General features: G+C 38.4%; 2 protein-coding genes across 5 annotated transcripts in view; one reads left to right on the top strand and one right to left on the bottom strand.

Annotated features, from left to right (window-relative positions):
- Positions 1-10889, top strand: part of POC5 (POC5 centriolar protein) — a 29534-nt gene extending 18645 nt beyond the window's left edge. For both annotated transcript variants that reach the window (XM_048291982.1, XM_048291980.1), the window contains 7 exons: positions 933-1037; positions 1747-1926; positions 3008-3170; positions 7007-7125; positions 7905-8015; positions 8862-9038; positions 10468-10889. In XM_048291982.1, coding sequence (XP_048147939.1) covers positions 933-1037; positions 1747-1926; positions 3008-3170; positions 7007-7125; positions 7905-8015; positions 8862-9038; positions 10468-10617 — 1005 coding nt within the window. In that variant the 3' untranslated portion in view covers positions 10618-10889. The remainder of the gene's footprint in view (positions 1-932; positions 1038-1746; positions 1927-3007; positions 3171-7006; positions 7126-7904; positions 8016-8861; positions 9039-10467) is intronic.
- A 48-nt stretch (positions 10890-10937) lies between these two features.
- Positions 10938-15414, bottom strand: part of ANKDD1B (ankyrin repeat and death domain containing 1B) — a 28258-nt gene continuing 23781 nt past the window's right edge. For 2 of the 3 annotated variants that reach the window (XM_048291984.1, XM_048291983.1), the window contains 3 exons: positions 13377-13575; positions 12594-12725; positions 10938-12265 (listed from right to left, as the gene is read on the bottom strand). In XM_048291984.1, the coding sequence (XP_048147941.1) occupies positions 12207-12265; positions 12594-12725; positions 13377-13575 (390 nt within the window). In that variant the 3' untranslated portion in view covers positions 10938-12206. The remainder of the gene's footprint in view (positions 12266-12593; positions 12726-13376; positions 13576-15414) is intronic. The other variant, XM_048291985.1, reaches the window with a different exon arrangement.

Here is a 15414-nt window from a genome sequence, read left to right as displayed (position 1 = left end):
ATATATCTATTTAATTTGCTTTCTGTTTTAATTTTAGGTATCATTCATTTCATTAATGTATGTTCAGTGATTACTACTTGTAACAAATGCAATATAATGTTAACATATGTTAGCATGTATTATCATAAAATGTTGTTCTCAACAATCTTTATGCAGTAGTTAAAGTAACTTTACATTATTCCCCAAAGTCCCATGATAGGTCGCTGTTGACCATTGGAGTTGCTCATGTGTTACTGATGGCAGAGTCTAGCTTAAGAAGTTAGGCAGAAATATAGAGAAATATTGAGATTTGGTGTACCAAATTTGCATCATATCTGGCTTAATTTTTAATTGGGGAACCTCAGCTTTATGTGTACTCATTAAATTTAGAGATTGCTGGTAAAAGTCCCCAGTTGCAGTTTCTGTCCAGTAGGACATCTTGTCTCTCAAATGTTTTAGTTGCTATAAGCCTATAATAATATCTTTCATGAGAACTTCTAAAGACAGTAACAATTCTTAATAAGATTTTTCTAGTTTGTAGCAACTACTTGGCTTGTTTATTCTGTTCCGACAAGTGAAAAATCTTCTAATATAAATGTTTCTGATTTTTAAAAATTTTCTTTGAAATAATTTTCTGGTGTTATGCTACAGTAACATTTAATTATGAGAAAGTAGCTCAGAAACCAGCAAATGTAGGAGGAAATAGCAATTCAGTTGAACTTCTCCTAAAACTACACAATGGAAGTGCCACAATCTGAGTGTTGAAGCCACAAGAGTTTTAATTCTGGTTTGAACTCTGATTGTTTCTTACTTGATTAGAGTAACGGGAAGTTTCAGTAGAAAGCATCCATTAAAAGCAAGCGCTTTAAGTGAAAAATAATTGAGACATAAAGTACATTCTATTTGACCTTACAATGATCATAGCTATTGAAATAGTGTTAATATTTTTGCAGGTAATTACTAACTTGACCCAAGCATTAGAGAAGCAAAAGGAGCGAGTAGAGTTGATGAGAAAGTTTACGATGTGGCGGATTCAGCATGTTAAAACCAAACAAGAGGTATGTGCACAAAATAAGAATGCAATGAAAATGAAACCTCTGAACTTAAAAGAGTCAGAGCTGCTGCAGTTCCTGTTACAGTTTGAAGAAATTACGGTGTTTCTATTTTGATGTGTTTGACAGTGTCAAATAACAGTTTGGAAAGATCAGCTCTAAAACGAACCTTGCTGTCAGAATACTCTCTGGAATGGGAAAAAAAACCATTGTCTGCTGACTGTATTGAAGTAGAGTAGAATAGTAGAGTTGTTTCAAAGTAGTTTTTAAACAATCCTGAAGTGTAAATTTATTCAAAAGGTGTTTTATGCTAACTATCTGCAATCTTTGTGACTGCATATTTTTTGTGATTCCTGCAGTGAATCCAAATGTGCACATACCCATCAAATGGCTTCACACATGCCTGCTTACACCGCATGCATGAGGTTGTTTGAGTGTCATTAAACTAACCGTAAGACCACTGTTGTGTGTAGCCTAGGAGTTCACAAACACAGTTTCTCGTGTTGGGGTCAGGAATGTGCCATGGCACGTGTGCAGAGGCAACACTGAGCTGCTGACACTGCTTGTGTAACACTTCACTGCAGGACCTGTAACTCAGTTAAGGAGTTCCTACTGTGGTCTGTGTAATAAGCTGTAAGACAATCATCCACACTGGAGTACTGAGATTTTATCATCCCTGAACTTTTGTGTGATATGGTTGTATTTACTTCCTAAGGAGTATGCAAATAGCATAGCGGACAGACATTTCCAGACAGCTTTGATGAAGAAAGTGTGGGCAGCATGGCGCTCTGCTAGTGAAGTAAGATGGAAAGACAAAGTAGCAAGAGCCTGTCAGTTAAGGGCAGAAGATGTGTGTGTTCAGCTGACCAATGATTATGAAGCCAAAATTGCAGAGGTAAAATCAATTTTTTTCCCTTCTTTTGCTCCTTCACTCCCAATCCCTGTCCCTCCAAAGTATCTCTTTCTCAGAAAACCTAACAAACATGAGTATTTTCCAGCAGAACAGAGCTCCCAAGTATGCAAGAAGATCTGAATGGATCTAAGATCTCTGTTATGTTTTCAGACGTGACTTTGTTTCCCTGCATCTGATATAAAATGTTGCCTATCTGCATGCACAGATGAAATAAACTGGACTTTCTTCAAACGAGGCAAATCTCTGTTTGCCTACCGGTGGGAACACCATTAGTTTTCTAACAGCTTCCTGTTAATATGGGCTATGCATTTTGAGGTCTTAATAAAGAAGACAGTGGGAATAGAAGACCATTCTTATTACGAGTGGTCATGATGAGTACAATTTTTTTTTTTTTCTGTAATAGCTACTCTGTTAAAGGCTGAAATTAAGTTTGATTTTTCTTCACCTTGCCAATTAAGCTTCTTAAAGAATTTTCAGATCTTAAGATGAGATTGTCAACATATGCACTGGTACATGCTAAGTAATCAGTTTTAAAATACAACTTTTAAGAGTTTTGTATTTCAGCAAGAAATTAAACCTTGAACTTTAAGAACAGGCTTACCAAATGTGTCTTAACAGCACAAAAACCATAAGTAGCAACTTGCTCTGTTCTTTTCTCGGCATTTTTAGTTTTTTACAGTATCTAGAGAAGAGAGATTGGTGATGAAAATTTACCCTATATTTAAATAATTGTCTGAGAACACTTGCTCTTCTGTTGAATGAACCCATGTTTCTGCAGAAATCTGGGTTGTGCCGAGATGCCAACTTCTAAAAGACAAAAGCTTGCAAGATACATTTCTGCTTAGGTAGGGTTTTGAATACAGTCTTGTCCTTGATATGTTCTAGTACTAATATTGTGCTGTATTACAAAGAAACTGCAGTGAGCTTTTCATCTCCAGTGAAGCAGAGATTTTTAAGTGAAAATACCTTTGTAAATATAGTAAATAATTTTTAAAGTTAATTGATGGATATGTAGTTTACATTCAGAAGTAAGAGAGAGCTGTTTCCTCATTCTGTTTCGTAGCTAACTGCTACTGTGGAACAGAGGAAAGCTGAGATTCTGCGACTGCACAGTGAAAGAGATCACTATGAAGACACCATGAAGAAAGCCTTTATGCGTGGTGTATGTGCTTTGAATCTGGAAGCAATGTCCATGTTTCAAAGCAAGGACAGTAGGCCAGATCCTGGTTAGTATGAATAGCAGCTTTAATCTGGTTGTGTGTGTGCATTTTTGTTGGATTTGTTTGGGATTTTTTGTTTGTTTTAATGGAGTTTCTTTTCTCTTTTTTTTTTTTTTTTTTCATTTGAGAATCTGTGGCAATACAGAGTTTATTAAACTTTTATTGCTTTAAAATGTCCTGTTGAATATGTTGAGAAATACTCTGATGCTGAACTTCGTACTGCTGTAGCTAAAAGTAGGAATGTGTTCTCTTCATCCCACATTGCTGAGAGAGTAGTAGCCTGCAGCTGAAGGCAGAACAAGAAGTCAAAGGTGGCAAACAAAACACCAGGTTATGGAGCAGTGAAGACAAAATTCTGAAAATTCCTTTATGCTCTGGAATCTCAGTGTGCAATGAATCAGCTTTACCCAGCTCTCCCTTCTTTTTTAATCTTGCTTTTGAATGTAAAAAGGGCAAGCAAATCTCTCATGTTCTGTATTTAGTTGTAACTCTGTGCCAGAACAGGAAACACCAGTCTATTTTTAGCAGCAGCATACTCGTAAAACCTGTGTAGCTACACAGGGAAGAGCTTCACATGCTTAATGATGTAATGAAATCACCCCCTCAGAGTGAGACAATCTGTAGCAGTGGGAACATAATCGTGCTGGTGCAGCAACCTACGTTAAAGAGAAAATAGCTGTGCTAGCAGGAGTGTCACAGCTATGCATGTGGCTCAACAACCAGCTGTACTGGCAGCCGTGGTTAATAGCCTTAGACAAGTAACTTCAGTTGTTAAATTTAACAGTCTTACACAGAAGTTTCTGAACTACTTTAGAAAAATTCTTCACCAAAAAATGTAGCTAGGAAGAGGAAATAGTAACCTGAAGAAAATGTAAGAGGATACTTACCTGAGCAGCTGTCTAAGCCTGTTGAACATAAGTGGTATTTGTGTAGTGGCTTAGGAACTTAATATGACATTAGCTAAGTGTAGCTAGTAGCTGTGTGCTAGTAAAAACATAGGATCAGTATTTGTAGACTGTTAAGAATGAATGATTTCTTGAAGATACTGAGTTTGGGAATAAAATTACAGGGCATTTCCCAGGTACTTCTTTTTCATTGTGTACTAATTAAGAACTATTCTATCTTGAAGCTTTATCCTTTATTTGTTTATTGTTTTCAAAAAACATGCAACAGACAACAGGTCTCCCTGATAATGAAGGGTAACTGACTCATGTGAAAGCATTGTTTCTGTAGACCTATAAAAATGAGGGTAAGTAGTAAGGAAATGAAGAAAACTGAGCTCTAGAATAGTTGTGACCAACCCCTGAGTTTCATGGACCAAAGATTTTGCTTGATTTTTACTAAGAAGCTGGAACTGATACTCTACACCAGAACAAGACCTAAAGATTTTGCTGTGCTGGATGTTAGGCTACCCATAACTTATTTTTTTGTGTATCTGCTATTATGCTTTTTAATCAGGCTTCATAACATCTCACAGACTGTGTTTCGGTCCTAAGCAGGTCATCATCTTCCACCACCTCTTGTACCACATTCTCCCCTGCCCTAGGCTTACTATGTTTTTTTTGCTACAGCCAGATGGTGGTTTTAATGAAGTTAGTTACATAATTATTTAATATGGTTGAACAACCATTGATCTGCATTCTTGATCAGGTAGAACAGTGATCAGGACATCAGAAGACTGCAAACATCAGAGAAGATGATTGTGATTTGTTGCTGGTCATTTAATCTGTGGGTATCAAAACTTCATGTGCCAGAATCAGTCAGCAATTATAAATTTATATGAACACTGCAGTGCCACCTACTGTCATTGTATATAAAAGCAGAATTTCACCCCTTTACAAATTTATTATTAAGTTATTTTAACGTACATTTAATATACACACAATATACAGATAACATACATATCGTATATGTACATATCATTATACTTTATTTATTAATAGTGTGCATGTATCACAGCCTTAATGGCTTCATAATATTTAGTGTCAGTGTTGATGGTGTAAATGTTATCTGCCTAATTTGCTGACTTTCTTTTTAATTAATAATATATCAAGATTATTTTAACCTTTTTATGTATTTAGAGGAACACTGTAGCCAAAAGAATTCATAACTTTTTGCTTATAAAAATCCTAACATAGTTTTTCTTCAGTAGCATAGATCAGATCTGACTGGTCTATAACTGTGTATTGGTCCTGTCTGTGCTTAAGCTTAATGTGTGTGTACATACATAGATATATAAGAAATGTATATTTTGGCATTCTTTTACTCTTGATATCTACAAGTATTGCACAGATTTGAAGCACATTCCTTTTATTTTTCCTCCATATTTCAGCTAAGAATGAAAAAAACCAAACACAATTACCACACGGTGTCACTCTAGTCCCTGGAATGAGTAAATTTCTCTCATCCTGGAACTCCTGCTGGCATCAGCTGCTTCAGAAATAGGAGAGTAAATAAGAATACCTCTCTCTCCTTCCTTTAATAAAGTCTGTATTCTAAAAGGAAAAGGCTGGAACTGCTTGGAAAAGAGACTGGGCTTATGTCTGCAGATCTGGCGTCCCCAGTGTCTGCATTTTAAGATAAAAGTATCCCAGATGGATTTTGTTCAAGCTTAAGCTTACCCAGCCTACCCTCGCAGGGACATGAGAGCTATAGGGTGCCTGTAGATTGTCCCAGCCAGGATGAGGCCACTGTCCAGCAGTTATATATGGGAATGAGATGCTGCTGCTAATGTGTAACATTTTATTTTACTACCAGTAAGCCCCCTTAAGGATCTTGTGCTCTCAGAGAAGTCCAGTATGACCTTTGTGTTTTCCTCTTTGTACCGGTTTGGCCAAATTTAGAAATATATCCTCTGAGAGAAGGCACAGCCACCCCTCCCCACACCAGCTTTGGGAAAAATAAATTTTCCTCGAAGGAAAGTGAAGGAGAAAAAACTATTTATTTACCAAACACATGGAAAAAGGATAATAATGCTAAATAATAAAATCTGTCACTGTGGAGAACAAAACCTGGGAAAGTGTTAGAGTCCTCCCTTTGGTCTCCTCGGAGCTGGGGCTTGGGCCAGGGCCAGGCCCTCTGTGCCTGGTGGAAAGTCCTCCCGATGTGCTCTGAGGTTGAAAGCAGTCCAGTAGAAAAGGGAGAAAATCCGGAATTCCAGAGAAGGAAAAGCAAAGTCCAACTCTCAGTCTCTCTCCGGAGAAAAAAGAAACTGAAAAACAACTGGCCAAAAGCTGACTGGAAAGCAGCAAGCCGGGTGCTTCCTCGCTCCCCTGCCGCAGCTGGGGGGGGAAAAGGTCACTATCTCTACTTGACCTTGAACAAGCCGCAAACTGCTTTGAAAAAGTTTTGCTCAGCTTTTCCTTCCCCCTCTCAGGCTCAGTTTAAAGGCATAGAAAGGCACAAGAATTAATTTCTGGGTATAGGGCAGCGATATGGGATACACATCATAAGGTCACCCCAAGACACTATCTAAACTGGATCTTAGGATAAGAGCACCTCCTGCACACTGGTTTTAGTTCTGGCAAGGAGTAGGAAGAACCTCAGTTCTTTGCACTACAAGTAGGTGACATGTGCCACGGGGATGTTGAGACATAACTGAGAAACAAGCCCCTTGAAAAACATATACAAGCACCTCAAAAGATGGGTAAAATACAGGAATGTTATTCTGCCTACCTACCTACCTACCTCTATAAAGAACAGCCTGATCTTTTTTATTCTATTACACAAAATCCCAAAGAAATACTAAAATTTTTATTGTAATTTATCTTCCCCCATATCCCCACCCCTTAGGGTTAGCTAGATTATATGCTGATCCCATTACTTTTTGTTTTTAATAATAGATACAGGAAGCAGGAGAAATGATAATGCTCCCACTGGTGCAGGAAGGCCACCTCCTTCACAGTATAATCCGCCCTCACCACCACCTCCACCAGCAGCTTCTCTTCAGATGGAAGGCATGGTAAGCATGTAGCTGGAACAGAATTGTATTTGCTAGTGACAAAAAAGAAACTCCTTGGTTTGGGCTTTTTTGAAGAAAGTCCAAGTCTAAAAGGAAACCTGCAGGTGTGTTCAGACTGCACTGTGAAAATGAAGTGACTGGGACACAGCTGCTGTGGCTTGCTGTACTTTCATTAAGCTTTTTTTTTATTTTAGTGAAAATGCATTAAACTAATGAAGACAAGGTCACTACAATAAGCATAATTTGTTCTCTAAGGTTCTCTCTGGAAAAAAGCTGTTAAGAGGTTTTTTTTAAAAAAAACTCTGAATTTAATGTACTCTGAAAAGATGAAAAGTTGGATTGACTTAAAACTTCTTTTTTAGGGGGGTAACACATACAGACATTGAGGGAACTCACCTTATTGTCCTATCATACCAACTTAGCCAGATCATCATCTAGTGGCATGGTTGTTTTGGAGCTGCCCTGGAGCCATCCTGAAAACTTTGCCACTGTAAAACAGTATCATGTTGGAGAGTAGGTTAGAACAGAGATGATGTGCATGCCTCTCTCCTGATTTTTAATTCTAATAGTGACAAATGTTATTCACACAATTTCTACTATTTTTAGACAAGTAATTTTAAATTAGACAATTAACAGTAACACTAGAGGTAAGATATCTGCAAAGATATTACAATTAAAAGGGTAATTGGGATAGTAAAAAAACTGACTATCTAAGGAGTAAAATTGTATTTTTTAGAAAGTAGCACTCATTCTTTGTAAACTCTGGTTTCATTTCACAGTTTTCTAGCCACCTGGCTCATGGAAGCACTCCTGAGACCAGGCTAGATGCTGATTCTCCAGGAATCATCAGTAGCACAGCAGGATCTGGTGTGACATCAATTCAAAAACTGGTAATGTGCTAAAATTAACTTCTTTTCTTCTTTTAAGGCATATTCATAACAAATATTAGTTTGGATATTGTTATTTGTGCATTTCTCAGAGCAACACAGGTATGTAGTTGAGGGCACTGCCATAGAGTTTACGTGGCAGTACGAAGACACTAGCTTGCAAGTGCTCATTTGTGTCACATAAACCCATTTATGCTAGGAGCAGTTTTAAATTCTTTTTGTAGGTAGGGCAGTGTGGCAAAATGAGGAATAGGAGAGTGCATGTACACTTAGCTATAGTGCAACAGGAACAATCAGTGTTTGACTTGATAACCTTTTGTTATGGAAAGTGCTTTGTCTTGTTCTACTGCTGTTTGAAATTTCTGTCATTCCGTTTTCTATGCTTAGTGCTAAACTGCCCTCCTTTTCTAGCACTTGATACAGGTTGCTATCAGCTGTCAGAGAAAGATGCATTATTGTACACGTGGGAGCTTTTTTATTTTCTGTTCTGTCATTGCTAGAAAGGATTTCCACAGTGGCGGAAGTACCTTCAGCTGTCGCTCAAGCATGCAGTCAGTGAGCAAAGCTAAACTATCCATGCTGCTTGATTTTTGTCAAATTAGTCTTACTTCCCTCAGGACAGAAGTCATTTGCTTGAAATGCTGTCTCATTCTTAGGAGTCGAAAAAAATGGAGTCATCCTGGCTGCAGCCAGGTGGAGCAAATTCAGTCCTGTGTAATGTAACTGGATTACCTGCAACATCACAAGTTCCATTTAGGCATGTGGCAGATAAAACTGAGCAGAAATACTAGAGCATTGTAAATATTATGTTTAAAATTTTTTACCAATTAATACTTGATTTATTTATAGCCCATGGCAAAAGTAATAACATCTGCACAACAGAAAGCAGGAAGAACAATCACTGCTCGAATCACAGGCCGAGCTGATATGGGACAAAGATCCAGAGCTTCTGGGAGTTTAGCAGTGATGGGAGTTGCTCCACCCATGAGTTCAGTCATTGTTGAGAAACATCATCCGGTCACTCAGGTAAATCAGATTATGCTTCTTACAGTATTTTTATTACAACACATCTGGTAATAGTTTGAAGAAAAATTACCTTGTGAAGAGGTATTAGACAAAGCTCAGACTTGAGGCCTGTTGAAAATAGCAAACAGTACTTACTGTCTTTGTGTAGAAGGCACTGGTGAGGAGATGTTTAACCCCAGCCAGCAGCCAAGCCCCATGCAGCCACTCACTCACTCCCCCACCAGAAAGATCAGGGAGGGAATTGGAAGGGTGAGAGCTGGAAAACTCATGTGTTGAGAAGAAGACGGTTTAATAGGGAAAGCAAAGGCTGTGCACACAAGCAAAGCAAAACAAGGAATTCATTCACTGCTTCCATGGGCAGGCAGGTGTTCAGCCATTCCAGGAGAGCAGGGCCCCATCACACATAATGGTTACTTGGGGAGACAAAACTCCATCCCTCCAAATGTCCCCCCTTCCTCCTTCATCCCCCCCTTTATACACTGAGCATGGTGCCACAGGGTCTGGAATATCCCTTTGGTCAGTTGGGGTCACCTGTCCTGGCTCTGTCTCCTCCCAGCCTCCCAACCACCCTCAGTCTTCTCACCAGCATGGCAGTACCAAAAGCAGAAAAGGCCCCCATTTCCTGCCATGACTCACAGCCCTGTGGCACACTGCACATAGCTTTCAAGAATTTGGGCTATTAAGCAGAAAGTAATACTTAAACTGTATGTTCGTAGGAGATTAGAGATTCAGTGTGGTAATTACTTCATTAAGAACAATTTCTGGATTCAGATTTTGTGACTAGTGTGACAAGGAACGCACCTGAACTACTGTAACAAACACTGATTTCTAAAAATGTAGTAAGTGTGACAGCCCTAGAGATATACGCTGTATACCCTTTCTGCAAATAAAAACCTAAGTGGAAGTCAAGTATTTCTCTTGAGTTAATTTGAGAGGGGAGAGAGTTTACCTTGATTAAAAGCAGCTGTTTGTTACACTAAGGTGGCTAGTTTTATGGGCAGAAAATTAATTCTTGATAAAATGGAAAACCTTTTCTTTTCAAAGACCTTTCACAGACTGCCTCATAGCAAATACTAAGCTTCAAAAGTAAAGCTGGCATGATTAAATTAGCACTACAGGGGGAAATTGTGAGCAGTATGGTAAAAAACTGAAACAAACCAACCTCGAAGTAAGATTGAAGTGATAAAAGCTCAAGATAATTAGTTAACTGGAAGTTTAGCACGTTATATTCAGAAAAGTGTATTACAGATAAGAAAGGAAAAGAAATTACCCTTTCTGTTAAATGACCATTTATTTTTCCCTTTTTGATAAGCGTATTTCAGTTTGCTGGATTGCATATCTTTCTTTCTAAACTACATCTCACCTAGAGCTATTTTAATGGGAATTTTTTGTGCCATTAAGTGTTTTGATGTATCTGATTACTTTTCAGCAAACCATATCACAAGCCACTGCTGCTAAATATCCTCGAACTGTGCTTCATTCTTCCGGCTCTACCACTGCGAGACCTGCAGGACAAGCTGGGCGAGTGCTTCAGGGCCAAACCCATGCCAGTGTTCAGTCAATAAAAGTTGTTGACTGATTGACTGTCTTTCTCACCGGTAGGGGTTTTTAATCAAGGTACCTCTTCCCAGTCTTTTCAGATTTGATGCAGTAAGGCCTAAAGTACATGTCATGTTTTTACCCTTTTCTAAAAAAAAAAGGGTTTTTTTAAGCAAAAGTGCATTTATAATAAATGTCTGGAGGGGCAAAAGAACTTGAACTGTTGTTCTACCTCCAAACTTTTATTATTAAGACAAACACTTTTTATTTAAGGAATCCTTTGCACACTTTCAAATAAAGGATACAATGTAATTTTTGTCTGAATCTTTTTGTTTAATCCCAATGATACTAACATCTATGTTCAAGAGAAAATGAAATTTATTTTTGTTAGAAATACTTTTAACTGCTTATGCAAGTTAAGCGTAGTTGACATGCACCTTAATTATATCCTACAACAGTGTGTTTAAATGGAAAGAAGCAGGGTCATATCCTCCACACCCAGGGTCCAGCTTGGGCCAGGTGAGGTATCGAGTCCATCAGATTCTTAAACAGTTTCATTTTCCAAGCTAATGTTGCAGAACTTGATGAATGCTGTAGGGATTCCAAGCATTTGTACGTTAGATCCCCAATTCCAAAACCTTAGGATTTAGCGGGCTGTTCTTTGTATTTCTGGGACACTCTGCAGCCAACTCAAAGAAGGTTGCACACAAGTGGGCATTTTGGAGTAAGACTTCAAACTAAGATACAGATCACCTTTTTCGTACAAACAGTAGGATTCAGTGCAAAATAATGCTAGCTAAATGCAAACAGAAAAGGCAATTCAGTTCTTCCATTACATGATAAAACTATTGCTATATTATAAAGAAGATCACAAAGATAGACATTTACATAATTTTTTAGATATTAAATATATTCAGTAATAAGAAAACCTTTAAACATATTCAGCAGGATGCTACCAAGTATTAATTCAAGATATGAATAAGAAATAGGTAAATGATTTCTAGATGTGTTAAGTATTAAATATCAAATGTTATTTTGGGAGTATGTATACAGTGTTATGCCACGATAGAAAATTCTGCAGCCAGCTACACATGGATTTTATACATGACATTTTTGTGTATCTTCACTACATAAATCAAGTGCTGCAGTAGAAAGATCTGTCATAATCCTAGCAAGAATTTAGAAAAACCTGAATCCCAAATGAGGCCAGATGCCAGCTTATTTCTGAAAGTGTTAATTGATTTATATACATAATTTTCACTCATGACATTTGATTTTTTTCATGTACAGGACATTTTATTTACATTTCACATCAAACACAAAGTAGTTTAGTTTGCAGTTTCAATACAGAATTACTTTATCAATGTTAGGTCAGATGTGGAAATTATAAGTGGGAATCTTGCCTTCACAGTTATAAACTACCAGTCAGCCATTCACTCTTAAATGTTTTATATTGCTATATAGCAAGCATTTGAGAAATAAGTAACCATTTCAGGAGTGCAAGTTCTTCCAGGATGGAGAAAGTTGTACAACTTCAAAATAAGGTTTTTGTTTCCCAAAAGGATATTTGAACACCACTTTCCATCTGGCTTGTAATTCCATCATATATGCCATGTTTTATTGATGAGCTCATGAAATGACACATTTCCTGGACTCCATGCCAATGCTAATTGAAGCTCTGATCTTCTCTGTAAAGTACAAAGAGAAAATGCTTGGTGTGCTTTGCTTCGCACAAGGTCAGACTAATCTAACTGAAGGCTGACCAGTCACAATTGAACCATGTGTGCAGGACAGAGGAGGGAAGCAAAATTTGCACATTTGTCTTCCTTTAGAAACCTCAAGTCTGACATAAATCCTTTTTCTCAAGGAGCCTCACCCCTCAGGAAGGGCAGTCCCAGAAAATAAGAAAGTGTTCTCCAGCCCCGCCCTGGCCACAGCTCCCCAGCGCCAGCAGGGACCTCGGCATGGCACTGCAGTCTCGCAGAGGACACTGCAATGTGCTCTGTGTCAACTTACCAGCTAAAGGCTGAAATCCTGCATCCACCAGATCTTCATATAGGTGTTTAACAGGATTCTGATGAGCCAGCAATGTACCATGTAACCAGATGAGCAACATTCTGTTTCCATGTTCCTTGTAACTTTTTTTCCCTATGCAATACACAAAGTATTTGCTCAATATGCTAGAAACAGTGTATTCTGTGTTTTTGCACTTCAAGAGTTCCAACAGATTTTGAATTTACTCATTCGCTCTTATTACCTTTCTTATCTAGGAGAAAAATGAAGACTGAAGCTTACAAAAGCTTTTAAAAAAATTCACGTTTTATCCTAACACTACTGTTAAGAGATAAAAAACACCTAATACATCTTAAAAATAATTTTTCCTTTCATTTTTCTCCAAGCTGTGGAAATACACCCTGTAATAGTAGTAACAAGTACAATTGTTTTCCCAGCACCTGAGAGGCCTGAAACCAGAAATTCCTGTTTCATGGCAGTTGTGCAGACAGACCATGAGCAAAATCTTTCTATGTCATAAGGTTCCCCAGGTCCTCACTTGCAGCATGACCTGCAAGACCCTTCTATGATGCTTATGGCTTCTAGTCTTGATCTCCAAAGAGGAAGGTTCCTTCAAGCCAGGAGGAAGAGCAGAAGTGTCCTGTACTGCTACAGCACTGCTTCCCAGGAACCAGGGACAAGGCTTGTACCCCTTCACTATGTGATACTCACATAGTTTATAAAGCAACACTGCCTTGTGAGGTTTTTTATCCTATGTATTATGTTTGGCCATTCAGATATTGTTACCTGTCCACTGCTCTTCAATAGCTTTAATTTGTTCATCTGTGAACTTCCAGAACACAGCAAGTTTTTTCCATTCACAGGGTTTTAACTGGGTATATGCTAGATTCCAAAGGGAAGAACGGATTTGCTTGGTCTGTGTACTGTGATCTTGTTTGAAGGACACACTGAAGTCTGACCTATTACCACTATGAGCTAGCTGTGTCTGAAAAAGAAAGCAGATGATAAATTTTATAACAGAGCTGGGAGCCTTTGCTCAGTGAGCCATGTCTTGAACAGCCAGATGTAGCTACTGACAGATGATTTGGTCAGTGCCTGTACAGGAACTGTGTATGGTTCCTAGAAACAGAACTGAAACAAAGAGTTCCTCTGTGTGTTGCTACATATTAGTTAATTGCGAAACAACGCACTTTCTCTGGTACTTGATACACAAAAGCAAAGTGACAGCAACTGTTGTGCCAGCACTGCTGTGCTGCTTGGCTCTGTCTATATATTGTGTTTAGAACACAGCTGGATTTCAGGTACAGTTCTTACCCTTATCTCTTGCTTCTCAAAGCACTAATCTCTCCCCAAGGAGAGGGTAGACAGCATGGGCACAGCACCTGCTCAAGCTGTTCCTTCCTCCACCCTGTCAGCTTCACTTGGCTGAAGTGGGGACTTCCAGATCCTTTGCTGGCAGGATCAGCCATTAGGCTTATCATGGGGACCCCCAATCAGCAAAGTGTCTAAACACCAATACGCACATATGTGTTGAACATGGATCTAGTGTCGTTCCTGCATAAGTAAAATCAGGTAGAAAACAAAACCACATGGATTTTAGCCTCCAGATTAAAAGTGATGTTGCTACTGTATGCATGGTTCACCCGAAACGGGAGTGTTGGGGTTAGCTCTTGTTTGGGCACCTTGGCAAAAACCATGTCAATCAGTGATTTCAGCCCTAGCTAAGCAGTGCCCAGGGAACATTCCTAGTTAGGTAAACTCCAACTCTTTCTGTATTTCATTATGTTTATGTACTAGTTCTGTTTCAAATCAATCTTCAAAGGGAAAAAAATTTCTTTAGGAATTTGACAGAGGATTACAAAGCAGATACTAAGCAAAAAAGGAAATGGCAGTATGCCATGTTTTTAAAATGCTTTAAATTAATAATAAATAAATAAAGTGCTTCATTCCAAATTAAATACAGAAAAATACAGCAGTGTTATTTCCTAGTCTTATGAGAGACCCAGAGAGAAAAAAAAGTCTCAGTTCAGTAACTAAGCATTATCATGTATGTTTGATTCCCTTCATCTGATGCAGACTTTATTTCATGCTTCCTGACACATGCAAGGTAATTAGGACATTCCACAGGACAGCTTCAGGGTCTCTCTGATTAGATGCTTTTCTTGTGATGCTTAATTTAAAACAAAACAAAACAAAATTCATGCAAACAAAAAAAAAAGAAACCCTTTGCAGCAGCACAGCTGCTCTTTGCTGCTAATTGTGTTTTGAGGCAATGGCAAGGTGGGATGGTAACAGCTGCCCTCAAATCCAGTTTAACCCAGCCTGGACAATGATAGAGAAGGGTTGGGTAGAAATGATAAATAGAAAAAAAGGGCAAACAGAGGGAAGACACTCACACTTTATATCATATGCCCTTCCTCTCAGCTACATGGCAATTCCTTTAACTAATGCTTTGTCACAAATGATAAGTCAGATGAATGTAAGAAAAAGACAGTCCTTAAAATAATGGTTCAAAATGCTGTAGTTCCATGTATGGTAACACCACCTGAACAGCATCATATTCCATACCCATAAGATTTAAGCTGTTCAAAAAGCTGCACTCTCAGCTTCAGGCAACAGGATACAAACACTTATGTTTGTATTTCCCAACATCTCTGGTGCTTTTGCAGAAAAGCATCTACTTAACACCTTTTCTTCTCTTCAGGAAATTCAGTGAACAATGCCAAGAGGTTGAGAACATTATGGGTTTACTGCTGTCTGACTTGTCACATCTTCTGTGGTTCTCTTTAAGCCAAAAAGAAACCATGATGTACCTAACAGCTCC

This window comes from Corvus hawaiiensis, chromosome Z, assembly GCF_020740725.1.
Source record: "Corvus hawaiiensis isolate bCorHaw1 chromosome Z, bCorHaw1.pri.cur, whole genome shotgun sequence".
In the NCBI taxonomy this organism is placed as follows: domain Eukaryota; kingdom Metazoa; phylum Chordata; class Aves; order Passeriformes; family Corvidae; genus Corvus; species Corvus hawaiiensis.
The sequence above is the reverse complement of the archived record's forward strand: the minus strand, read 5'-3'. Positions and strand labels throughout refer to the sequence as shown.